We start from the raw sequence: 26,868 nt of genomic DNA on the forward strand, positions 1-26,868 counted from the left end.
CGGAGGAACACATATTGCTGGTCTCTAAAACCAACAGTAATATTGTAGTCTTACCACTTATTGTGCGTGGAACAGCAGACCTGGCTGATGCATAAACCCCCTTTTTGTGTAGGAGGCGCCAATAAAAAGGTGCGGTGTAATGGTTGAGGTGTTGAGCCTTGAAGAGGCCCATGCGGCCTTAGTTATATGATTTTCTGCGGTCTCTGCTTTCCCACCTATAACTAATGATATCGTTGTTATATATTCCCCCTTAACACGGACAGGCTGCCATGCAGAGGAGAGCACCATTAGCGCTGGCAGGGTTCCACCCCAGGCGGGGCTGCACGGCTGCCTCGGAATGATGATAACTCCCAATTAAGCGATTTCTACACCAAGACAAATTTCCCTAGCCAATTCCAATCTGGCTTTCGCCTCAAACACTCCACCGTAACTACCCTGCTAAAAGTTTGTAATAAAATCCAGTGTGGAATGGAACGGGGACAACTCACTGGTGCAGTATTCCTAGATTTTGCAAAGGCTTCTGACACAGTTGATCATGTTATCCTGCTCAACAAACTCCAGAGCTCTGGAATAGGGAAGCTGTTGTTGTACCCCTCCCCCTCCCTCCCCCCCCCCTCCCCCCCCCCCCCTCCCCCCCGATCCCTCTCTCACGCCCGGAGCCCCTCGCACTCTGAAGCCAGGCACAGAGGGAAGGACACACACAGCCACTCACACAGGCAAATACACACAGGGGGGTGGGGGTGAATCAGAACGGGGGGGTGGGATCGGAGCAAGGGGGAATCGGAGCAGGGGGGGAATCGGAAGGGGGATCGGAGCAGGGGGGGGATCGGAGCTGAAGGGGGGAAATCGGAGCAGAGGGGGAAATCGGATTGGCTGCTGGGATGTCACGTGACGCGACACTCTCCAAAACCACAAGCTCCTTGTTGCTCCGGCTGGCTGACACGTCACAGCACGCAGTCAGCCACGCCGGAAGGAGCCAGCAGGGGCATCTAGAACAGGGGCAAGCAGCAGGTGGCCTGCGGCCGCGCTCGCCGCCAGCCGCAGTGGGACCAAGGCCTTAGGCTGCGAACCTGCTGCGGCCGGCGGCGCGCGGGGCCACCAGACCCTTAATCGAATGGTCCTTGCCCCCGCTGCCTCCGTCCGGCAGGGCTGACTACGTTCTGTGACGCGTCAGCCTGCTGGAGCTACAACCGGATTGTGCTTTTCAGCACTGACGCGTCACGTGGTACGCGAGTCAGCCAATGGGGAGGAGGGGAGGAGAGCTGCTTGTGTGTCTGTTTTGTGCGTTCGGCTGTGTGTGTGCCTGAGTGCGTGAGTGCCTGTCTGTGTGTGAGGAGTTGAGGGGCTGAGGAGTTGAGGGGCTCAGCGGCTGAATGGCTGAGGAGTTGAGGGGCTGAACGGCTGACGGGCGGTCCCGCCCCCTCACGTCATGGCCGCGCCCCCCCGCGCCGGAAAGTTTCCTGCAGACCGCAAATCGCGGTGCAGTGAGTTGCACGTGCCGCCGGCAAGCAAGACAGCCGTGCGGACGCGTGCAGCGGGGCCTTAGCCTTAAACTGGTTTCAGTCCTACCTATCAGGTAGATCCCAACATGTGTCCATCTCTGGCTCTAACTCCAACCCCTTGGATATTACCTGTGGTGTCCCGCAAGGCTCTGTTCTGGGGGCCCTACTCTTCTCAGTGTTCATCAATGATCTTCCCACAGCTTGTAAGGAAGCCTCAATACACATGTATGCAGATGACACAATCCTATATGCACACAGCCAAAGCCTCTCTGACCTTCAACACATACTTCAGTCTGACTTTTTGAGACTCGAAAACTGGATTTCCCAAAACAAACTGTTATTAAACACTGACAAGACTGTAACAATGATATTTGGGACCAAGGCTACATTTTTAAAGCTTCCAGTGACTGAGCTCCAGATCAGAACCAAAGCCAACACCTCCCTAACTCCTGTTACTAGTTTTAAATACCTGGGCATATGGTTTGACTCCCACTTAACATTTGGGATGCATATTAATATCCTGACATCCAAAACCTACGGTTTGCCAAACTAGGTGTACTTTACAGGAACAAATCCTCCCTAAGTCCCCTGGTCAGAAAGCATATTGCACAGCAGATGCTAATGCCAATTATCGACTATGGAGACATAGTATATGACACCCCAAACTCACCTCTACAATTCAATATGCCGTTTTGTACTCCAATGCAACTACAACACACATCGCTGCGAAATGCTTAAACAACTAGATTGGTCATCACTTGAGTCTAGGCACAAAGTTCATCTTTCCTGTCTTGCCTTCAAATACTTTCTGGACAAGCTTCTCACCCCTACCACATGTAGCACTTATCTGAGATCTGACTCCAAAAGACTGTTCATGGTCCCAAGGTTCAACAAAGTATCCGGCTGCTCCTCCTCTTACCGTGCACCCCAAAACTGGAACAACCTACCGGAGACTCTCACAGCCGCCACCAGTCTAAGTTCTTTCAAAACTAAAGCTGTCTCACATTTTAATCTGGTCTGTAACTGTTTACATACGCCTATAATATATATTATCTGTAACTGTGCATGCAATGTCTTGTATATAATGTATATATACCCTGTTCACTTAATGTAACTGTGTATTTGTAACCATGTATTATTTGTATCATAACTCTGTGCCCAGGACATACGTGTGAAAACGAGAGAGGTAACTCTCACTGTATTACTTCCTGGTAACACATTTTAGAAATACATAAATAATAAATAAAATAACAGTAAAGAACTCCGTGGCGGATATGTTCCACAGAAGATGGGGTTATCACCTAGGTGCCTGGTGATGTGTGCTACGATCTTTCCTTTGCTCAGCGAGGTGACTCGCAGGCTGCTGTCCCAGTGCCCTCCGCTGAACAGCAGCTTTGCGTCGTGCGACACGACCAAGGTGGTGGAGGAGAGTTCCGCGCCGAGGGCGATCGGACCGGCGAGGAAACGCTGGGTCCTGGGGGAAGAGAGGAGACGGGTCATAAACAGGTGTTGTGCAGATATCCTGTGGCTGTAGTGTCCTGGTAGAGTGTTATGTAAGTTCATTCTGATAGCTATTGAAATTAATTATATTTATTTATACACAAGCATCCCAGACCTCACAGGTCTCTTCTTCAGCCATACATTTGAAGAGGAGACTTGTAAGGCCTTTACAATTTGTGTACAACTACATCTATAAAAAAAAAACTTGTCCCGAAATCTCTACAACTATTACACCCTAAAGGAATAATAACACATCTGTGCACTAATGCTAAAGATACCTACAAATCTATTCAATTTATTATTATTTTTTACACTATAGGGTTACGATAATTAAAAGTTATGTGCAAAGGTTTTAAAAGTCGGAGTGCTTTTTTTTTTTATATGAAAGTATTTTCCCAGAGGCGAAGACGTTGGAGAACAGAAACATTTTGTTGACGTGTGTACCCCTGTATCTCTGTAACTGCACAAAGGTTTATTCTGATATTGTGGACTAGTAAGAAAAGAAGGAAGGCCTGACCATTACTTAATACAAATCCGATTTCTTCTTGGCTAGCTTTACCAAAACAAACAGCGCTGTATGCAGAACGCTCCCGGCCCAGCCAGCGTCTGACCCGCAGAGCTCACCATCTCATTCTCGGCGACAAACAAAAAGGAGACAAAAGTGGCTTGCCCAAGGTCACAAGGAGCCGACGCTGGGGCTCAAACTGGGTTCACTCGCTAGGAAGGCTGTGACGTCCCCGCTGGGCTCCTGTGACTCGCTGACAGGAGAGCCCAAGCTTCACATTTCAGAGTCCGGCACCGCAAAGGTTTGTGACCGCAGGTAGCGGATTTGGACGTCATGTTAATAACGGACACGTCTTTTATTTTTTTAAATGCCATTCATATAAACACCAACAATGTGCAGGGCGCCACACAACCACACACACACACACACACACAACCACACACTTTATAGGGCCATGTTTACTAGGCAGTGCTACGCTATAAGACCCATTCAAGTGGATGGCCCACGAGGTGTCTGCCAGCGCCGGGAGGCGGTCTCATGGCACGGCGCTGCTCAGCAAACATAGCGCCTCCTACTAACAATAGGAACAGGAATACTAGCAATTTCATTCAAGCCAAGACCGTGATATAAAGAGGTAAGCAATGGGGGGGGGTGTGGAGGGGCATACTACGAGATGTAGTATCGGGGGGGGGGGGGGAATACTCACTTGACATTGGAGACTGTGGGGTCCTTGGTGAAACTGAAGTAATTGGAGATGTTCTTGTCGTAGGGCAGCCAGCCGTGTGTCCCCAGCAGGCCGTTCACACTCACCGTGACCTGAGGGGGAGAACGTGAGCGAAGGTGCAAAGCCGCCATTTTGAAAACAACTGAACGATGATGCCATTGTCTTTACTCAAACAGATGTTACCGGGCGTACAGTACAGAGGACATTTGGTAGGTTTGGTTCATTAAGAAGAGTTTTCTTTTTACTCTTAATTTGGGTAGTGCTCCTCAATCAAGTGTTAACTCAGCCTCTAGCCACCCCCAACAGGTCAGGTTTTCAGGATATCCCTGCTTCAGTCAAAGACTGAACCGCTGATTGAGCCACCTGTGCTGAAGCAGGGATATCCTGAAAACCTGACCTGTTCGGGGGGTTAGGGGCTTGAGGACTGGAGTCGAGCCCCCCTCCTCTAGCCCACCCCAGGCCATTAAAAAGTAAGGGAGAAGGAGGAGAGACCAATGCCTCACCATGTTGACCAATTCACTTAAACTTCAACATATTTGTAGGCGTCTGATTTTTCTAAGATAAGTGTATATATTTTTTGTTACATAGCATGGACTCAGGTTTCCGCTTTCATTACATTCATCGTGGGAACGGAACACCTCCCCCCCTCCCCCCCCGACATCTGGGGCCACATCCCCCAGTACTTCGCCATAATCCACACTCCTCCCCCCGCGCTATGATCAGAGGAACGCTGCTCACAGTTTAGTTCTGACACTGGGGGTACAGGGGGGGTAGGAAGGTGGCACCGGGATTGGTACTGGGTTCTCGTTTCTTTACCACTCGGGCCCTCTCCTTCTCCTTAAGACTTATTATTACAGTCTCTTTAACACAAATATTCTCTTTAGGACCCACCCCGATCACAGAAAGAAATACACCAAGATATAAAAAAAAAAATAGATACGAGGCTTTACCCTCATACAAAAAAAAATAGACAAAATGAAGAATGCCACTTTGTGAAATATATTCATTGGGTTACGGATGTAGGGAAACCGCCTCATTTCTTCCCTTTGTGACTCTCTGAACCCCGGTGCCGTGTATTTCCCACGTCCTGTATTTCCCATCATACGTGTGTTCCTACCATCTCACCGAGCCCCCGCCCCTCCTACGCCTCGTGGGCCGGCTCCCCAGGTTGGGGGAACCGCCGTTTTAGAGCAGATTAACTTTTATGACCATTAACGTTCTAAAACCCTGCAGCCCCCTCTGAGGTCCCGCGGTGTGCACACGCCAAGGCACTTCCTGACACTAGAAAGGATGCCGCACCGCTGACGTCACCCATCTGAGGGACATCTGCTGTCTTGCGAATACAACCACCTAAAACTCCTCGGAAACAAGATGGCGTTGGTAGGAACCAGTGAAACATCAAATAAGTATCACTGCAAGTCAGGCCAGCATGGTCCCCAAATACTCACCAGTATGGATCCCGTCGTCATGAATGAATAAATGGCTTGATTTTTGGGGACCACAGCCTGTACCAGTGGAACCCCCTCCATCATCCCCTGTCGGACACAAGATATGTTTTAATGACAAATGACAGCACTGCTACTTAACACGTAGTCTATCCCGAACGCCACAATGGGTCATATTTACTAAATGGCCCTACTATTCCATAAGATACATTCAGGCACTAGAGCACATCTGTTCAAGTGAATGGGGTACACGTCTTCCTGCGCTTGGACATATGTTATGACATAGCCCTGCTTAGTAATGGTGTCCCAATATCAGATCAGGAACTGTACAGAAGCTCATGTACAGTATATAGAACGTGAGGTCCCGTATTCTGCAAGCACGCCCATACGTTTCTTCTTCTACTGCACATTATATCAGGAATACGGTCAGTGGAGAAACTTTCACTGAAAGAGACGCCTTTTTAAAGGCGCAAGATGTTCTGTCGGGATTCATCCTGCAAAACTACGTGACAAACGCTCACCACTGCGCCCCGCCACACTAGCAGCGGACGTGATTCGAACAAATCAGGGCGCAGATTTCGCGTGCTCTGCTGTACTCCTCGCGACATGAACGCAGCCAATCGCCCCAGGCACCTGTGCTTATCGCGATTGCTGTGTTGAATTTCATGGATTCTGTTTCTTTTTTCAATGAAATGAATTAATTGCAATGTGTACAGTACTGTGCTAAAAAACAGAACTCTAAAATACCATTTTCTGCACTCGCCGCACTCGCGTCTTAAGGCGGAAAGGTTGGAAGACATCCCGCGCCATGACATCAGTATTCCGATGTACACAACATGTGAAGTGTTCGAATAATGGCCGCTGCAGCTGTATGTAGCACCAATTAGTATATCAGGACAAAGGTGACTTGCTTAGGACCATTAAGAGCAGGGACTCAAACTGGTTTCTTACACGTCCTGGGCACCAGCCCGACGACAAGAGGAAGCTGTTTCTCTCGCTGTATCTCGCACTTATAACCACGTGTAACTTCACAAGACCAGATAAAACACGCCAGAGAAATCAAGTCACAGACCACGTACTGTACAAGATCACAACACAGCCTTTAACTGCGTACTGTGCGCAAAGAAGCATCCTCACCTCCACAAAGAAAGATTTCAGTTCCCCGAGGTTCTCAAACATGTTGGGCGAGTAGGTGTCCAGCCGGGATAACCTCCTCGCACCTTGCTCCGCGGTCAGGCGAGAGGGGTGCGGCTCCTTCATCAGGACACAAGGAACCAAAGCAATGTTACATCTTCCACTCCTCCTCAGCCAAACTCACAGGAGCAGGAGAGGACACACAGAAAAGGTCCCACCGCCAACTATCTCCGACTCATCGCAGGCTATGCTATCTGATAGTAAAACATCAATGGTTCATGTTGGAACTTCAGGACGTGGCCTAAAAAGGTCATAACTAGTGATTCACTAAGTGCGAGAGCCTATCACAGCGGGATAATGATCCTTGAAAATGGGACTGATTATCATTGATTAAATAAAGATATACATAGGGGGAGAGATATACAAATATATGCGCGTCTCTCTGCCTCCCTCTACGGCTGCCACTTTCCATCGCTCTGGGGAAGGTTAGTCTGGGTGAGTGTGGATATGGGGAGAGACATGCCGGGGGGAAGGGGGAGAGACATGCCGGGGGGAAGGGGGAGAGACATGCCGGGGGGAGGGGGGAGAGACATGCCGGGGGGAGGGGGGAGAGACATGCCGGGGGGAGGGGAGAGAGACATGCCGGGGGGAGGGCAGAGAGACATGCGGGGGGAGGGGAGAGAGACATGCCGGGGGGAGGGGAGAGAGTCATGCCGGGGGGAGGGCAGAGAGACATGCCGGGGGGAGGGCAGAGACATGCCGGGGGGAGGGCAGAGAGGCATGCCGGGGGGAGGGCAGAGAGGCATGCCGGGGGGAGGGCAGAGAGAAATGCCGGGCGGAGGGCAGAGAGACATGCCGGGGGAAGGGCAGAGAGACATGCGGGGGGAGGGGAGAGAGACATGCCGGGGGGAGGGCAGAGAGAAATGCCGGGGGGAGGGCAGAGAGACATGCCGGGGGGAGGGCAGAGAGACATGCGGGGGGAGGGGAGAGAGACATGCCGGGGGGAGGGGAGAGAGACCTGCCGGGGGAGGGGAGACATGCCTAGGGAGGGGAGAGAGACATGAGGGGGAGGGAAAAACAAAGAGACATGATGGGGGAGGGGAAAGAGACATGCTGGTGGAGGAGAGACACACATGAGGGGGAGGGAGGAACAAAGAGACATGATGGGGCAAAGTAGACCAAATGTGATTATGTGGTAATATTTGCAGGGGCCCCATTCTTCTAGTCTGTGCTGGGCCCCAAAATTCTGTTGGCGGCCCTGTGTGTGTGTGTGTGTTTGTGCGTGCATGTGTGAATATAATGTAAATGTATCTATATCATACACAGGCATCTGATATAGGTACATGTGTGTATGTCTGTGTGTGTCTGTGTGTGTGTATACATACACGCCCCTACTCGCTATGCTTTGAAGCAATCTTCTCAAAAGGGCAAAAGTCATCAATTCAATGAACCTGTAACCCAGCACAGCGAAACCAAGCTCCTGGTTGCCGCCCACAAGCTTGGTGTTTGCACTGAGCCAGTGGTGCCAACAACGTCCCGAGACCAGAAGGTGCAAACGGTCCCGTTGTAAAGCTGAGAAAAGCATAGGCTTAGGTGCACAACGTCGCCATGATACCTTGAGAAGCTGGCACGGGGTCTGTCCAAAGTTGCTGATAATCCCCTCCAACGCCTTCCTCTCGGTCTCATCCGCAACCGCGTCCAGATCCACCACACCTTTAAATGCAACACACAGAGCAGCCGGTTGAGTAGCAGTGAGAAGAAGAAAGTTGGGTCACTTTGCAGAGGTCCACCACGGAACAGACCCAACTTTCCCACGCCTGCCACGTAACATTGTGATTATAGTTTAGTTACTTATTGGATCAAATAATTCACATTGGGAATTGATAGTAGATAATTGATAGTAACGAAGATCGATACTGTACGTAACGGCCCTTTGGCAGCTAAGGCGCGAAACTTGGAAAATGTAATTAACCTTTTCGTTGCCAGGAGGGCCTGCAATGTAAGGGGATTAAAACCAGAATTATTGTGTCTCTTTTAGGACATGTATTCCTAGTTGCTTAAGGGAACACTATTGCATGTATATTTTTATTTATATAGCGCCATCCATGTACATAGCGCTGTAATACACGTGACATGTAATACATGTGACATAATAGTATAACACAATGGGAATAAGCGCTTCAGACATAAACGTAACACAAGGAAAAAAGGAGTCCCTGTCCCGAAGAGCTTACAATCTAAGTGGTAAGTAGGGAGAACGTACAGAGACAGTATGAGGGTGTCTAGTCACAAAGTGCATATAAACCCAGAATATGACGGCAGATAAGAGCCACTCGGCCCATAAGCTGCTTCCTGGCATCTCACCTTCATAAGTGCAGTAATAGAAGACATTGAGGGCTTCCACGGCAGCCTCTCCCCGCTGCTTGTACCCAAATATCAGATCTATCCACTCATGCAGATGTGCCGAAACGTGCTCAGACTCCTGCGCAAAGACAGACGCGGGGGACATTCAGAGGACAGACTGGCAGCTCCCTCCAATACACTATGGCCAATATTTACTGCGGGTGGCAATGCCGCAAGACACCGTCCAGCGCCAGAAGACCTTATGGCCCACGATTCCGGATTTCAGAAGACTTTCGATTAAAGGACAAGGCAAAAACCTGCATCCACAGGCCCGCGCTCGCAGAAATAAACCAAGACTGGCCATTGGGCAAAACCTTCCAATATCCAGATGTAATGTGTGCCATGTTGCCATTGTCTGTGATGCTGCGGAAAATAGTAGTATGGGCAACACTCTGAGACTATAGGAATACAAGTCTGCGCTCAGACTGCTCAATAAGCATGTTTTATCAATAGATGTATAAATCCCCCAAATAATGCAATATCCAAAAAAAGCATTCTGTACCAATACTGTACAATATAGAAAGACAGGAAAAGAACAAACATCTGGAAATCCTCAATGTTTCGGGATATAACCCTTTGTCAAGAGGAAATATGGTTCTATTTCGACTCCAGTGTGTTGGGCCTTCGTTTTGGCTATTGGACCCTCCATTTCTACATTGCCTCTGACTTGACTATTTGTATTAGTTTATGCTTATTGAGTGCGCACTACGCCCCCCTTTGTTAGCATATTGTCTGTGATGGTAACAGGAGATATTGCCACAAAACCTGGACGTTTTCCACAGCATTACATGGCCGGGCTGGCCTATCATCTAACCGGTACATGAGAAGGTCCCACGGCTGTTAAACACGGACTCCCATACCAGGGCTTTCCTGTGCTGGTGGATGAAGTCTTCTCGTGACTTGGCCCATCTCGGCAGAAAGACGTCATCCACTTTCCCGTTGGAAATTTGGAGACAGCCCAGGTCAAAGCCTAGCAAGAAAGAGGGGGCTGAGTTAACAAAGATGCTTGCATGTAACCACTGGTCCAAATGTGCTGGTACCAAGGGGGTACACAGAACCAGAACCCCAGAGAGATTACATATTTATTGACTAACATATGATCCCCTTTCTATTTGAAGAAAATTGGGTTCAATGTTAGGAGCTTTCGCTCCATTCAAAGCATATTGTATATACTGTATCTTTCTGAACTATGGTCCAAATAGCTTTTCCCCCCAATGTTAAAAAAACTCTTAAGTCATCCATAGTACCCACTGCATAGATAGATAAGCAGTATAAAAGGGTGTTAGAAAAATAGGTATATATAGAGGATATATGTATATAATATAACGAAAGTGGGAGAGAGGGACCAAGAATAGATTATATACCCAGTGACCGCTCCAACCCACTTTCGCTGCTGTATACCAAGAGTCCCTGTATTTCTCGCCATAAACATCCAAACGCTTAACAATAGTTTTTTTTTCTATTTTACATAAAAACGTTGCTTTCATCCTGGTTTCCACTACAGTATTAACCTTTAAAAAGACATCCTACTATATATTTTATGACCATTTAGTTATGGAGAAAAAACAAACAAACAAAAAAAAAACACGTGTACATAGAGGAAGAAACATGTGCTAATACACAGTGCGCATTTATACTATAACCCGGCTACTATACCATTAGAGTTGTCCAGGAATTCTGGGAAATAGAAGAATTCTGGTATTAACTCCTTCACATCCACAGGGTTCTCCATGCGAGCCTGCCAGGCGGCCGGGGTGGAGTGGAACTGCCGGTCTGAGCAGTCAAACCTGGCGGCAGAGTTAGCACAGGTATAAATATATATACACGTTTCTGAAGGTCATGGAAAGAAGACTGAACCAGACTATGGCCCATACTGCAGCTACCTCCGACTGGATCCCAACGCTGATACACCTGCATGTTGTGTGCCACATGTCTGTGCTCAGGAGGTAGATGGATGATGCAATGTTTTGCTACCTAATGTAGCTTGGATGGACGCAGGTCGTCAGGAGGAAGGTGGCCGGCACCATGTTTTCACTCTCCAAGGTTAAGCCCATTTTTAATGTAGTCCTAAACATGTATATGTAACCCCCGAAGGAGCCGTGCGAGTGTCACTGCCCTTGCAGTGGGGGAGCCCAGTTTCAAGGTCTGCCCTCCGTGTGGCGTTGGAGAAGTCCTGTTTGTCTCTCTGTCCTCAGTGGCGTTGGAGAAGTCATGTTTGTCTCTCTGTCCTCAGTGGCGTTGGAGAAGTCATGTTTGTCTCTCTGTCCTCAGTGGCGTTGGAGAAGTCATGTTTGTCTCTCTGTCCTCAGTGGCGTTGGAGAAGTCATGTTTATCTCTCTGTCCTCACTGGCGTTGGAGAAGTCATGTTTGTCTCTCTGTCCTCAGTGGCGTTGGAGAAGTCATGTTTGTCTTTCTGTCCTCAGTGGCGTTGGAGAAGTCATGTTTGTCTCTCTGTCCTCAGTGGCGTTGGAGAAGTCATGTTTGTCTCTCTGTCCTCAGTGGCGTTGGAGAAGTCATGTTTGTCTCTCTGTCCTCAGTGGCGTCGGAGAAGTCATGTTTGTCTCTCTGTTCTCAGGCACCAAAATATAGATGGTCAACTCTTTCTATTCTATGTACGGTGCTGTACACACTTTATAATATTTATAAGTGACCCCTTTCCGTTTACAGTACAGTACCAGCGGTGGAGTATTTCCTCCCCGGCCCCCGCCCCGGCTCGCTCACCTGCCGCTCTGCAGCTGGATATGCAGCGTGGTGAAGGGCTCGGTGCGGATCATGTAGTGCATGACGCCCGCAGCGTTGGAGTAGTGTGTGCCGTAATGGAACTTGTCCACTGTGCCTGTGGGGTCCTCAAAGCTCTCGTACCTAAGGGGAACAAAGCAGGCTGTTCTGTATGTACAGTATGTATGTACATCTTTACTTATATAGCGCTTTACAGCAGCAATACAAGTGACGTCATATTATTATTACACATAATGGGAATAAGCGCTTCAGACAGAAAATGGGAAATAGAGTCCCTGCCCCGAAGAGCTTACAATCTAAGGCCGCGCTTATAGTGCCGGCGACGGCTGGAAAAATCAAACTGAGGTGACTTACACCAAGCCGTCGCGTCGTGCTTACTATAAGTGCACACGATGGCAGCGATGCATTTGTTTTGATGCGACGTCGCTGCCGCTATAAGCGCAGCCCGAGTGCTAAGATGTTACAGAGGCAGCAGCAGGGCGTTCGGGTCAGTGCGCCTGCAGGGGTCAGGGGTCACGGTCAGTGTGTGAGGTGTATAGCATCAGCCAGCGGAGCTACTCATGCTTCACTAAACAGGTGTGGTCTAAGAAAGGTCCTATAGGTGGAGAGAGAGGATGCCAGTCAGATATTGAGGGGAAGGATACTCCAGAGGTGTGGGGAGTGAGAAAGAATATATATATAAGAGAGAGACAGAGACAGAGAGTGGGAGAGACAGAGAGTGGGAGAGACAGAGAGTGGGAGAGAGAGAGAGAGACAGAGAGAGAGTGGGAGAGAGAGAGACAGAGAGAGAGAGAGTGGGAGAGAGGAGAGAGAGACAGAGAGAGAGAGAGACAGAGACAGAGAGAGAGAGAGAGACAGAGAGAGCGGGAGAGAGAGACAGAGAGAGCGGGAGAGAGAGAGAGAGAGTGGGAGAGACAGAGAGAGAGAGAGACAGAGAGTGGGAGAGACAGAGAGTGGGAGAGAGAGAGAGAGTGGGAGAGAGAGAGAGAGACAGAGAGAGAGTGGGAGAGAGAGTGGGAGAGAGAGAGAGAGAGAGAGAGTGGGAGAGAGAGAGACAGAGAGAGTGGGAGAGAGAGAGACAGAGACAGAGAGTGGGAGAGAGAGAGAGAGTGGGAGAGAGAGAGAGAGAGAGAGAGAGACAGAGACAGAGAGGGAGAGAGAGAGAGAGAGAGACAGAGAGTGGGAGAGACAGAGAGAGAGAGAGAGACAGAGAGTGGGAGAGACAGAGAGAGAGAGAGAGAGAGAGAGAGTGGGAGAGAGAGAGAGAGAGAGATAGTTATATGTATTGTTTTTTTTTATATGTATTGGGGGGTGGGTTTTTTGTATGTATTGGGGGGGTGGGTTTTTTGTATGTATTGGGGGGGTGTTTTTTTTTATATGTATTGGGTAGGTGGGTTTTTTATATGTATTGGGTAGGTGGGTTTTTTGTATGTATTTGGGGGGGTGGGTTTTTTATATGTGTTGGGTAGGTGGGTTTTTTGTATGTATTGGGTAGGTGGGTTTTTTTGTATGTATTTGGGGGGGCAGGGATTTTTTTTTCTGTATTTGGTGGTTGGAAGTTTTTTGCATTGGGGGTGGGAAGTTGTTTTTTGGGGGGGGGGGGGGGTGAAGGGCGGTTAGAACTATAGTCCTGGGCCCGGGGAAATCTGTCTGCGCCCCTGTATATATCCCCTTAAGTGATCAGCACGTCCCAGAATATATTTGAGAACGAGAGGCAACTCTCAATGCACTTTTTTCCCAGTAAAATGTTTTATAAATAAATCACTGCGTGTGCGAGCTCCGAATTATGCCACTTCCCTTTAGCTTCCGGATGTGTCATTTACAGCGCCGATTCCCTCGTGACACGACAGGGTCTGCCCCCCCCCACCCGCCCCCCCCACCCTCCCCCCGCACCTTCATCCTCCCTCCCCCACGTCACTCACTTTTCTTTCACCTCCTTGGCGTGCCTCTCGTTCACCACGCCGATCGGCTTGGAGAGATCGCGGAACACATCCGGATTGCTCAGATCCAGCGTCTCGGAGACGTAGTCGCGCAGGATCCAGGGAAACTTAATGAACGCAAACACAAAAACGCCGTGAGAAGAACATTTCCCCCCAACAACAAAACAGGTACAGACTTATCAGGGGCAAATGCACCCAAGTAATGTATTAGCCCCCCCCCCCCTTTTCCACACGCCGTTAATGCAGACACCATGGTATCTGCTCCCGCTAAAGCGTCAGAGGGGGCATTAACGCCCCCCCCCCCCCCGGCACTACAGGCATCCCTACACCTTTAGAATTTCTCTTAGAATTATGGTCCGGGCGAAACTATACATTCACTGGGACCCCGCCTCCCTCTGTTAAGCCTATAGAAAGTCATGACATTGTGAGGGGACATTGCAGCTTCCGATAAAATGACCCGGCCGTCATGTTGTGTTTTTCCTCTCAAACACCACAGGAGACCTCTTCGTTCATGTCAAGAAAAAACATACTGTACATATATATGATTTTGGAGGTGGATTGATGATTTAAAGGTCACAACAGGGAGCAAAGGACATTGGCATGTTTAATAGGCGACTGACATTTTCCCTTGTTAAATGGTCTTCCAAAATGTTGTGTGTGACGCAAGCGTGACTCCACCTTAAATCATCAGGTAGTCAACCTCTAAAGAGAACACTCATCCCAGTCCCATGATAACAAACGTCCCAGGCAGGTTCCATCCCATCAGAACCTCACCACTGGATACTGAGAGAGGTCGTTGTAGGTCCGCCCAGAGATCGTGTTCAGCTGCATCAGGTACTCGAAGTTAGAGATTTCCCTCCACACCCATCTCTAGAAGAGACAGGAAAGGGAAGCTGAGCGGCTGCAGTCGCCAGTTGTGGTTTTTTTTTTAATGAGTAATGAGCATCTCTCCATAACCATGTACAGGTCAGAGCAACAGATAGCCAGAAACTAAAGCAGGGGTGTCCAACACCAGTCCTCAAGGGCCACCACAACAGGTTTGAAGGATATCCCTGCTTCAGCACAGGTGGCACCCTGCTTCAGCACAGGTGGCACAGTTGTTGACAGACACTGATTGAGCCCCCTGTGCTGAAGCAGAGATATCCTTAAAATCTGACCTGGCCCTTGAGGACTGGAGTTGAACACTCCTGCGCTAAAGGACATGTAATCGAGCATCACAAACGGGCATTAGGACAAAGTTGAGTGTTAACTTCACGCCGGGGTAATATATGGAGTGACTTTGATTTAAAAGGCATTGTCCAATTGGTTTTTGATTGACCACACCAATTACCTGAGTTAATCCCGAGGCCTGTAGCAGCTCCTGGGGAGAGCGGCTTCCATATAAAAACTGATTGGGTGGGTGCAGACTGAGGATTCGGGAATATACTTTATTTCTGACCTGCAGGAGGGAGAGAAGAAGCCCCCCGCACGTCACAATCTATAAACCAATTGCAACTGAGAAAACACCAACGCCCTGAACATGAGGCCCGAGGCTTCCACCTCCAGCAGTGGGACACACAGGGCTGTATTTATTGGAAGGGCCTGGGCGAGAGTAGCAGGAGAGGATGGAAACCTTTTTCTTGAAGTTGACAAAGTAATTGGCCTGGTCGATGAAGAAGAACTCCAGGGCTGATCTCCGGAGGTTGTACCGACGAAGATGGACTTCCCGGAGCTGAGATAACGGCCGCTTGAAGTCATAACCAATACCTGCAAATAAAGGGAGAAGTGCAGTATTATGTATTTATCCCCTAGCATGGACATCGGAGTTACCTTTACAGAGCCGGCATGGACATTAAAAAAAACCTGAATCAGTACAAACTATAGCTATAGGAGACAAACTACAATAAATCTAAGTTATATATATATAGAAAAGAGAGAGGAGAGAGCGCACGCCCCATAGTATATAACCGTATATTTAATGATGGGAAAGGGGGAGGGGGAAGAAAATGACTCACAAGGGTACAAGAAAAAAAAGCGTTTTGTGAAATATCACCACCATCCGGTATCTGCAAAGGGATCAAAAGTCCATCAGTCTCAGAGATGCAAGGGCAGCGATCCTTCAGGATGTCCAGGGTCCTTCCGATATTCACAGCAAACGTCTCAGGATTCCAAAGAATGTCTCCTGTGCCGGATGGCCGCTAACTGGTGCGCGCTCGAACCGGCCTGCTTCTGCGCATGCGTAATGACGTAATGTCCGTGCGTATATATATCTTAGATTTATTGTAGTTTGTCTCCTATAGTTATAGTTATATATAATAGTAATGATGTTACTGTCCCCAAATAAACACAGTACAATGCCTGAAAAGGTAAAGGAATTAATAGTAAACATCCTAGCTATTTATCAATCGCTGCCTATCTATATCTTCCTCTCTCTACTTCTCCATCAGCGGTCTATCTATCCACCCATCTATATATGATTAAGGTACCTTTAAGTTCGTACAGATTCTTCACAATGGACATTCGCCAAATGTATTCAACTAGTGTAAGAGGCCCCAATCTGTGCTGTAAAAGCTGCATTGTAAGAAACACTCTCTGCTCTGTACGGCCAGGCAGCCCCGCCACGTTCCCGTATAAACCCAGCTACCTTCTTCCGTCTCCTCCTTCTCGGTGCTCATATCATAGAAGTAAACGTGCTGAGTGGTGACCTCCAGCCGCCCTGGGATCACAGCCACTATTGTGATGAGCTCACAGTCCTCCGCGATCACCAGCTTCTCCTTCTGGTCCTGCTCTTTCGTTTCAACGCTGCGGAACAGGAGAAGGGAAATGCTACGTGCAGGTCCACTGACGGGCAAAGACAATGAGCGGCCGCGTTAGGGGAAACCGGCGGGCCGCGTTAGGGGAAACCGGCGGGCCACGTTAGGGGAAACAAGCAGGCCGCGTTAGGGGAAACCGGCGGGCCGCGTTAGGGGAAACCGGCGGGCCGCGTTAGGGGAAACCGGCGGGCCACGTTAGGGGAAACCGGCAGGCCGCGTTAGGGGAAACCGGCGGGCCGCGTTAGGGGAAACCGGCGGGCCGCGTTAGGGGAAACCGGCGGGCCGCGTTAGGGGAAACCGGCGGGCCGCGTTAGGGGAAACCGGCGGGCCGCGTTAGGGGAAACCGGCGGGCCGCGTTAGGGGAAACCGGCGGGCCGCGTTAGGGGAAACCGGCAGGCCGCGTTAGGGGAAATCGGCAGGCCGCGTTGGGGAAATCGGCGGGCCGCGTTAGGGGAAACCGGCGGGCCGCGTTAGGGGAAACCGGTGGGTCGCGTTGGGGAAACAAGCAGGCTGCGTTAGGGGAAACCAGCAGGCCGCGACTTTTGAAAACCGGCAGGCCGCGCTGGGGAAACCGGCAGGCCGCGTTGGGGAAACCGGCAGGCCGCGTTGGGGAAACCGGCAGGCCGCGTTGGGGAAACCGAGAGGGGACAAGTGGGAGAGAGGGGAAGCGGGAGAGAGAGAGGAAGCGGGAGAGAGAGAGAAAGGACGCGGGAGAGAGAGAGAGAGGAAGCGGGAGAGAGAGAGAGAGAGGAAGCGGGAGAGAGAGAGGAAGCGGGAGAGAGAGAGGGGGGAAGTGGGAGAAAGAGGGGGGAAGCGGGAGAAAGAGAGGGGGCAAGTGGGAGAGTGGGGGGGAAGCGGGAGAGAGGGGGGGGAAGCGGAAGAGAGGGGGGGAAGCGGGAGAAAGAGAGGGGGCAAGCAGGAGAGAGAGAGGGGTAGCGGGAGAGAGAGGGGGGTAGCGGGAGAGAGAGAGAGGGAAGCGGTACAGAGAGAGGGGGGAAGCGGGAGTGGGAAAGGAGTAGAGGGAGAGAGATAGGGTAAGGGGAGAGAGAAAGGGGAAGTGGGAGAGAGGGGAAGGGAGAGAGAAAAGATTAATGGAAACACACCTGAGACACCTGGGAAATATGCAAATAAAAACTGCTATGTTCATTATAATTTAGGCTATAATGAGCTGCACGTCATTTGGAAAAACAACCACAAAATTACCGGTAAGCTTTTCACGGCGTAAAACCTGGTAAACGTCACGCTATTTGCTTGAGGGAATACTGTAATCCTATTAACGTGCGTTAAATTAGGTCAAAATCTGGTTCAACAGGTTAAAGGAGCTTAGAAATCTGCGTTACAGAGGGATCTCCGAGTAGGAGGAATCATAGTTTATTCCCTTTTTGCCTCACGCCATAATAATGTCATCACATTTATGCACACCCCCTGCACGTCAGGAAAAGGTACATTAAAGTGGGGTACTTAACATGCATTAATACAAATGATTTTGGTAAAAGGAGTAAATCCTCAATACACAACCCATTAAGAATCTCATCGTCATTATAGAACTCCCGTTCCTATGTGGGACAGCACAAATACACACCCACAAGCCTGTAAACCAAACCGGTTGCAGTGTATTAAATCTGTAATGGTTCTTAAATGAAACTGTGAGCTCTGGAGAGCCAGAGACTGAACATGTTGAAGGTCCGTGTCCAACGTTACACACTTTACCAGCTCTGTATACATCCTCTCTGCGCTCTCCTACTGCTGCAGCTGATCGTGCCTCGCCCAACCTATAGTTACCTGTGTCCGGCACGTTATCAGCAGAGGTGGTGCTCCAGTGAAGGCGACAACTGTACAATGAAGCACACCTCCATTCCCCCTCTCCCTCAGCTGCAAGGACAGGTCCCAATTCATGGGTTTAATGGAAATCTAACTACGTACGGTTCCAGGAATAATTAGCTGGACAGGGGGGGGGGGGCACTCATATAACCGGCGGGGGGTACCCAGCATTCCCAGACTCTGGCTTACTGGTTTATGTTGTCCAAGAACATCAGGTCCTCGTCTCCCAGCTGGTCGTCCTCCAGCTCATTGACCTTGGCCTCCTTGGCCACAGCGAGGGGGAAGGAGTCTGCGGCACTGTGCCAGTGCTCAGTACCTGGAAGGAAGAGGCCAAGGAGAGTTACAAAGGCTTGGCATGGCGACACCCCCCAACCATCGCCCTCGCCATCCGGTGACCGCTTCTCTGAACAGATCGCGTCATCGCTCCGTCACTGATGACAGTGCAGTAAGGCTGCGCTTATAGTGCTGGCTATGGCGACGGTGGTGCCGCGCAGTGCCGTAGCCAGTACATGCAGCCCGTTGCGGGTGCCCATACTGGGCAAGACCGCGATGGTGCTGCAGAGAGACGGAGCGGTCGCGATCGCCGGTAGTCAAAGGATTTGGACTTTTTGGGGGCGATCGCTGCGTGACATCAGCCAATGAGAGCGAACCGCTCACGGCCACGCCTCCACCAGGCCCCCCGGTAGTTCTCTGGTCTCCTGCACCAGAGTGCAGAAATCCCTATTGCGACGGCTGACGTCACGCGGTCGCGTCGCCCTTAGTATAAGAGTAGCCTAAGATTATGACATATCTACTACACCATGGGGGGGCCTTGGAGCGGTCCCTTTTTTTGGTACGGACAATAAAAATGCATTTGCAATTCCATTATATATATTTATTTTTAAGTTCAATGCAGCAATCCAACCATTTTGTTTTACAAGATGGAAGCCAGGGGATACCTAGAGCTGAACCCCCGCTATATTCAGCTCCAGTGAGCCCCGGGTCCCAGACGAACACACCGGTATCACTTCCTGGCGTCAGGCGGGGACTTGTATAAGGATACATTGTAGCCGCTGAGTTACACTGACTGAAGCAGCCATTATGTTAGGCACACAGTCAGGATTGTTACAGATTTATAACAGGAGCACCAAACGATTGCCAGCGTAGGTAACAATGTCTAGTTATACACCGTCACGTGCTTTACATATATAAATAACACAACGTAGTATGCTGCTTTAACCATATAATACCTGCTCTGCACCTTTGCAAACTGTGTGAGATTAGGGAACAATACTGCAGTTATTCCAAACATGCAGTGATCCTTACAAAAAAAACAATGTCCAAAATATGTTCATTATTAGAGGACATCACAATTAATAGTGTGTGATCAAGACAAAGAAAGAAAAGGTAACAAGTAGGAACACACACACACACACACACACACACACACACACACACACACACACACACACACACACACACACACACAGCTAGCCATATAGCCCCTGGCAACTAAAATTCTCTGCCCGAACATATAAGCCCTGGTACCCGTGCAGCAGGCAGTGTTGGGGTTAAATCCCTTGCTTCTTGCTGTCAGTAAGCTAAGCTCCAGTTAGCTACATAATTGTTAATGGTTAGCAAGTGTGGCCTGAAACCATGAGAGCCTAGTTACAGGGGGGGGGTGGGCCCAAGTACGAGGTACTGCCCACCACCGGGGCCAAGACCTGGGACCCTCCCCTGGTAACAAAAAGGGGCTGCAATCCACATTGTAAAAGTTCCTCTGTGGATGCCTGCTCCTTAGGGAGTACTGTAGGGGAGGATTTCCCTTGCCCCATAAGGGGGTGAGGGTTGTGGAGGCTAGCCTCATGGGCCTCAAGCCCATGTCTGGGGCACAGACGCAGCAGGCTGCGAGGGGACTTGTAAAATGCAGTCAAGTACCTCTCCTGCATGAGAAGGGAGCCTTGTCTGCCGCAATAAATAGTGGGCTGTTGTGAGGGAGAGTTCCCGCAGGGGCTGCCCCTATCCATGATAGGGCCCTGGAGGATGGAGGCGCTGCACCGAAGAGATAGAAGATGAAACCCCAAAAGCCTGACCCCCATGATCCCCACTACCATCGGCGGACGCTCAGAGCTCCTGGGAAACTACAGGTGAGCACCACAACACCAGGTACGGGCAAATCTCCCTTAAGCAGGGGGGGGGGGGAGGGGGGGGGGGACGTGCTACAGTTGTACAAAGTAAAATACAGTTGTTAACCACAAATTACAGCTCTTTAAAATCACAATTACAATGCGTCACACACTGCACAGTGCGTCACACACCGCACAATGCCCCCCCCCACCCGCTGTCGTCCCCACACCCACACTGGGCCTCACCTAAGTTGTCTCGGAGAGCGCTGGCCTCCGTGTGGGCGTCAAAACTGTAATTGGGCACCAGCTTCAGTCTCATTCTTGAGTAGGTTTCGGCGCTGGAAAGCTTCCACTTCATCTCCACGGGGTTACTGCCAAGGAGGAGAGCGCAAGTCAGGACACCGGCGAGCATACAACAGCTACCACCCCCCTCAACTCTGATCAGAGCAAAGCCGCTCGCTGACCAAGGAGCCGGAACCCCACGCAGGACCATGTCATACATCGTATGCACTGTCCCCTCTGGCACCCACCCGGCTAAACAGAGGATGACATATTGGGGATACATGAGAAAAAGGAAGCGAAGCAATGCCATCTCCTGATCGGAGCTCTGCGGTAATCTGCATGCAACGCAACGCTTGCCACGGACAGCTATATGGTTAACGAGGGTTGTCACAGGTCATGCATTGAGCGTGATGGTCTTCAGATGGCGGGAGAGCCCCATGTGAGGCTGGTCAGCACGGCAACATCGCTGAAATTTGGGGCACTTTGCCCTTCGCTGCTTTAGGGTTTATTAGCGAGCTTGAGATGACACAGTATAAGAAGGTTGCTTTAGTGACGAGGGTGAGGAAGAAGCCACTTGTTTCTGCCCCGTAAGCCCCACGTCATTGCTTTGTCACAGTGGATGTCGTGAACATGGCAGCTCTCTGGCTAACCAAATGTCTGTCCCGGTGTATGGGAGTCCCTGTATCAGGACCAGGACGGCTGCCTCTATAGCAGATCCGTGGCCGCGCTACCGTGGGAGCAGAGGTGCTAGAGAGCCGTCAGAGCGGCATGAGCGGTCAATCGCTGCAAAGTGGTGAGCAAAGCATTATGGGGCATGAATGTGCGAGGCTCAGCAGTGACGGACAGGACAGCCCATTGCATCTCATACGGTGGTGCCGCCGCAGCCTTAGAGGAACCTGCCCTGGGTAAGTGGCGTATATGCACATGAGCACTCACCGGTCTGCCCAGGCCCCTCGGGGGCGGGTCACATGCGCACTCACCGGTCTGCCCAGGCCCCTCGGGGGCCGGTCACATGCGCACTCACCGGTCTGCCCAGGCCCCTCGGGAGCGGGTCACATGCGCACTCATCGGTCTGCCCCTCGGGGGCCGGTCACATGCGCACTCACCGGTCTGCCCAGGCCCCTCGGGGGCGGGTCACATGCGCACTCACCGGTCTGCCCAGGCCCCTCGGGGGCCAGTCACATGCGCACTCACCGGTCTGCCCCTCGGGGGCCGGTCACATGCGCACTCACCGGTCTGCCCAGGCCCCTCGGGGATCGGTCACACGCGCACTCACCGGTCTGCCCAGGCCCCTCGGGGGCCGGTCACATGCGCACTCACCGGTCTGCCCAGGCCCCTCGGGGGCCGGTCACACGCGCACTCACCGGTCTGCCCCTCGGGGGCGGGTCACATGCGCACTCACCGGTCTGCCCCTCGGGGATCGTCACATGCGCACTCACCGGTCTGCCCAGGCCCCTCGGGGATCGGTCACATGCGCACTCACCGGTCTGCCCAGGCCCCTCGGGGGCGGGTCACATGCGCACTCACCGGTCTGCCCCTCGGGGGCGGGTCACATGCGCACTCACCGGTCTGCCCCTCGGGGATCGGTCACATGCGCACTCACCGGTCTGCCCCTCGGGGGCCGGTCACATGCGCACTCACCGGTCTGCCCAGGCCCCTCGGGGGCCGGTCACATGCGCACTCACCTGTCTGCCCAGGCCCCTCGGGGGCTGGTCACATGCGCACTCACCGGTCTGCCCCTCGGGGATCGGTCACATGCGCACTCACCGGTCTGCCCCTCGGGGGCCGGTCACATGCGCACTCACCGGTCTGCCCAGGCCCCTCGGGGGCCGGTCACATGCGCACTCACCGGTCTGCCCCTCGGGGATCGGTCACATGCGCACTCACCGGTCTGCCCAGGCCCCTCGGGGGCCGGTCACATGCGCACTCACCTGTCTGCCCAGGCCCCTCGGGGGCCGGTCACATGCGCACTCACCGGTCTGCCCAGGCCCCTCGGGGGCTGGTCACATGCGCACTCACCTGTCTGCCCAGGCCCCTCGGGGGCTGGTCACATGCGCACTCACCGGTCTGCCCCTCGGGGGCCGGTCACATGCGCACTCACCGGTCTGCCCAGGTCCCTCGGGGGCCGGTCACATGCGCACTCACCGGTCTGCCCAGGCCCCTCGGGGGCGGGTCACACGCGCACTCACCGGTCTGCCCAGGCCCCTCGGGGGCCGGTCACATGCGCACTCACCGGTCTGCCCCTCGGGGGCGGGTCACATGCGCACTCACCGGTCTGCCCAGGCCCCTCGGGGGCGGGTCACATGCGCACTCACCGGTCTGCCCAGGCCCCTCGGGGGCGGGTCACATGCGCACTCACCGGTCTGCCCAGGCCCCTCGGGGGCGGGTCACATGCGCACTCACCGGTCTGCCCAGGCCCCTCGGGGGCGGGTCACATGCGCACTCACCGGTCTGCCCAGGCCCCTCGGGGGCGGGTCACACGCGCACTCACCGGTCTGCCCAGGCCCCTCGGGGGCGGGTCACACGCGCACTCACCGGTCTGCCCAGGCCCCTCGGGGGCAGGTCACACGCGCACTCACCGGTCTGCCCAGGCCCCTCGGGGGCAGGTCACACGCGCACTCACCGGTCTGCCCAGGCCCCTCGGGGGCAGGTCACACGCGCACTCACCGGTCTGCCCAGGCCCCTCGGGGGCCGGTCACACGCGCACTCACCGGTCTGCCCAGGCCCCTCGGGGGCGGGTCACACGCGCACTCACCGGTCTGCCCAGGCCCCTCGGGGGCGGGTCACACGCGCACTCACCGGTCTGCCCAGGCCCCTCGGGGGCGGGTCACACGCGCACTCACCGGTCTGCCCAGGCCCCTCGGGGGCGGGTCACACGCGCACTCACCGGTCTGCCCAGGCCCCTCGGGGGCGGGTCACATGCGCACTCACCGGTCTGCCCAGGCCCCTCGGGGGCGGGTCACATGCGCACTCACCGGTCTGCCCATGCCCCTCGGGGGCGGGTCACACGCGCACTCACCGGTCTGCCCAGGCCCCTCGGGGGCGGGTCACACGCGCACTCACCGGTCTGCCCAGGCCCCTCGGGGGCAGGTCACACGCGCACTCACCGGTCTGCCCAGGCCCCTCGGGGGCAGGTCACACGCGCACTCACCGGTCTGCCCAGGCCCCTCGGGGGCAGGTCACACGCGCACTCACCGGTCTGCCCAGGCCCCTCGGGGGCCGGTCACACGCGCACTCACCGGTCTGCCCAGGCCCCTCGGGGGCCGGTCACACGCGCACTCACCGGTCTGCCCAGGCCCCTCGGGGGCGGGTCACACGCGCACTCACCGGTCTGCCCAGGCCCCTCGGGGGCGGGTCACACGCGCACTCACCGGTCTGCCCAGGCCCCTCGGGGGCGGGTCACACGCGCACTCACCGGTCTGCCCAGGCCCCTCGGGGGCGGGTCACATGCGCACTCACCGGTCTGCCCAGGCCCCTCGGGGGCAGGTCACATGCGCACTCACCGGTCTGCCCAGGCCCCTCGGGGGCCGGTCACATGCGCACTCACCGGTCTGCCCCTCGGGGGCCGGTCACACGCGCACTCACCGGTCTGCCCAGGCCCCTCGGGGGCCGGTCAGCAGGCGGAGCAGAGACTTCCACTGCCGCAGGACGGCGCTGTGATGGCTGCTGATCTGCTTCAGGACGCTGTGGTATCGTCCGTTCTCACACCTCGCGCGCTTCATGACGGGCTCCAGCACGGACTCCTGCAGGAGGGCAATTACCAGCGTGAGACACCACGGAAACGCAAAAGAGGTCCCACACCTGCAGCAGAGGGTTCCCATGGCAACCTCTGCTAATCATTCTCACCTGCTCCACCAGGCAGCACAGTGCTGCGTTCAACCCAGCGTTATTTATCAGACAAACGGTCTTATCCTACACCTCAGATAAGGCGCTTTGAAGTCCAGTCATGTCATGGAGCGGGAGGGACTTGGCCACCATGAGAACTGATTTGAAGTAACATTTCCAGGAATAACATACACAATTTAAAAACCATTGGGCATAGAAAAAAACGCCAGTCCTCACAGGCCACCAACAGGTCAGGTTCTAATGATATCTCTGCTTCAGCACAGGTGGCTCAATCAGTGGCTCAGCCGAAAACTGAGCCACCCGTGCAGAAGCAGGGATATCCCTAAAGGAAAAGGGAAACTGTGAAAAGGCGTAACTTTGAATACATCTCATTATACCGCTGTACTGTCTCTTCCCTAAATCGCTCGGCACTTCAAATGGAGCAGAATTGGGTCAAAACTATTTGATGTATTGACAATCTTTTTATTATGAATATCAGTAAATAAAAATCCCACTTGTGGGGCATTTGCATGTCTCAGACAGGTCTGCCACCCTGTGTTTCCCCATTGTCGCTTAGCGTACAGTGCTTCCACTGCAGCAAGGGATTCTGGGTAATGACATGCCAATCAGCAGTGTCTCACTCTTTACTACTTTTCCATTTTAACATGGACCCCGATAAGGCTATGCCTGCCGCATTACACAGCGTTTCAGCACAGCCTGGTTTACAGAAGTGCAGAGCCAGTAATCCTACTCACAGACAGATGTTTCAACTTTTTGTGTCTCATCAGTGCGAGGCTGGTTGCTGGCTCTGCAATGTGAAGCTGGTACGTGGGTATAACCAGACGTTAAACAAAGTTATGGTGGGTAAAAGTGCCAAAAACCCTTCACCGTACAGGAGGCATGTCAAACTGCAGTCCTCGAGGGCCGCAAACAGGCCAGGTTTTCAGGATATCCCTACTTCAGCACAGCTGGCTCAATTAGTGGCTCAGTATGACTGAGCTACTAATTGAGCCAGCTGTGCTGAAGTAGGGATATCCTGAAAACCTGGCCTGTTTGCGGCCCTCGAGGACTGGAGTTTGACATGCCTGCCGTACAGTAACTACAAATACCACTTGTTGGTAGAGTCACGTGTCTCAGGCGGGTCGGCAACCCTGTCTTTCCCCCAATATCTCATAGCATACAGTGCTTCCACTGCAGCTCGGGATTCTGGGTAAAACCATGCAAATGAGCACACACGGTCACGCTGTACTTTACTAATATCACAACGCTCTAGTTTGCCACGATTGATTCATGTGGCACCCAGCATGGCGACTTTCCGCCCCACCACCAGGGGGAGCCCCCAGCGTAACGCCGCACATTAACAGGGAGACGCCGAACGAACGCTGGGCGCGCACCTGAAACTTGGCTCGGCTCTCCCCCTTCTCCGCCTTCCGCCGTGACGAGCTGTTCATCAGCGTGTCGTAGCAGGAGTTCCAGAAGTCCGACATCTGGCCGTGACTCTTGGCAAACGTGTCCAGTTCAAACTGGGCCATAGTGGGCTGGACCTGCCAGGGGGGAAACAAGGCTGGGTCACTTGTTATGGGGCAAACGGGTTCCATGCTTTGCCATCGTACATTCTTACCGCACATGGACCAGTGACAGATCCTCCCCACAGCTCTAACTCACCCGGGGGAGATCGCGCAGGCAGGAGCCGAGCTGTCATAGAATACGATGCTCAACTAGGTTACAAGTCGTCCAGCAACAGCTGAAGTGAGGTTATTTGTAGCAGTTTAAGTGCTGCATTTATTTAATACAGTGGGTACAGAGATTGGGACCCAGATTTATTAAGTGGTGCTGGGCCATAAGACGCACGCGGGCCCATTCGAGTGTAAGCTCTCCGGGGCAGGGACTTCCTTTCCTATGGTCTGGCTTTGTTGCACTTACTGTATGATAATTCCCTGAACTGTGTTGCCTCTTTATGAAGCGCTGAGTACACTATGGGCGCTATATAAAGATACACGTCCATACAAAGGGTTGGAAGGCATCTTCCGGTGCCAGGTGTTTTATGGGACGGCGCCGCTTAGTAAACGGCCGTTCGCGCGCACCAGAAACCTATCAATATAGAAAAGTCCATCACATGCACAAGGAATGCCATAAACCTTTACACACACG

The 26,868-nt window shown here is 52.6% G+C and overlaps 1 protein-coding gene across 4 annotated transcripts in view; it reads right to left on the reverse strand.

Annotated features, from left to right (window-relative positions):
* The window catches only part of NBEAL2 (neurobeachin like 2), a 249,925-nt gene that overhangs the window by 18,686 nt on the left and 204,371 nt on the right, over window positions 1–26,868 (reverse strand). For all 4 annotated transcript variants that reach the window (XM_075588105.1, XM_075588102.1, XM_075588103.1 and 1 more), the window contains 18 exons: window positions 26,112–26,261; window positions 24,478–24,635; window positions 20,857–20,981; window positions 18,695–18,821; window positions 16,516–16,673; window positions 15,505–15,638; window positions 15,223–15,330; window positions 14,667–14,762; window positions 13,875–13,999; window positions 11,935–12,075; window positions 10,870–11,000; window positions 10,074–10,183; window positions 9,175–9,292; window positions 8,426–8,523; window positions 6,814–6,930; window positions 5,680–5,766; window positions 4,214–4,323; window positions 2,804–2,976 (listed from right to left, as the gene is read on the reverse strand). In XM_075588105.1, coding sequence (XP_075444220.1) covers window positions 2,804–2,976; window positions 4,214–4,323; window positions 5,680–5,766; window positions 6,814–6,930; window positions 8,426–8,523; window positions 9,175–9,292; window positions 10,074–10,183; window positions 10,870–11,000; window positions 11,935–12,075; window positions 13,875–13,999; window positions 14,667–14,762; window positions 15,223–15,330; window positions 15,505–15,638; window positions 16,516–16,673; window positions 18,695–18,821; window positions 20,857–20,981; window positions 24,478–24,635; window positions 26,112–26,261 — 2,266 coding nt within the window. The remainder of the gene's footprint in view (window positions 1–2,803; window positions 2,977–4,213; window positions 4,324–5,679; window positions 5,767–6,813; window positions 6,931–8,425; window positions 8,524–9,174; window positions 9,293–10,073; window positions 10,184–10,869; window positions 11,001–11,934; window positions 12,076–13,874; window positions 14,000–14,666; window positions 14,763–15,222; window positions 15,331–15,504; window positions 15,639–16,515; window positions 16,674–18,694; window positions 18,822–20,856; window positions 20,982–24,477; window positions 24,636–26,111; window positions 26,262–26,868) is intronic.

Source organism: Ascaphus truei, chromosome 2 (genome assembly GCF_040206685.1).
Source record: "Ascaphus truei isolate aAscTru1 chromosome 2, aAscTru1.hap1, whole genome shotgun sequence".
Lineage (NCBI taxonomy): Eukaryota > Metazoa > Chordata > Amphibia > Anura > Ascaphidae > Ascaphus > Ascaphus truei.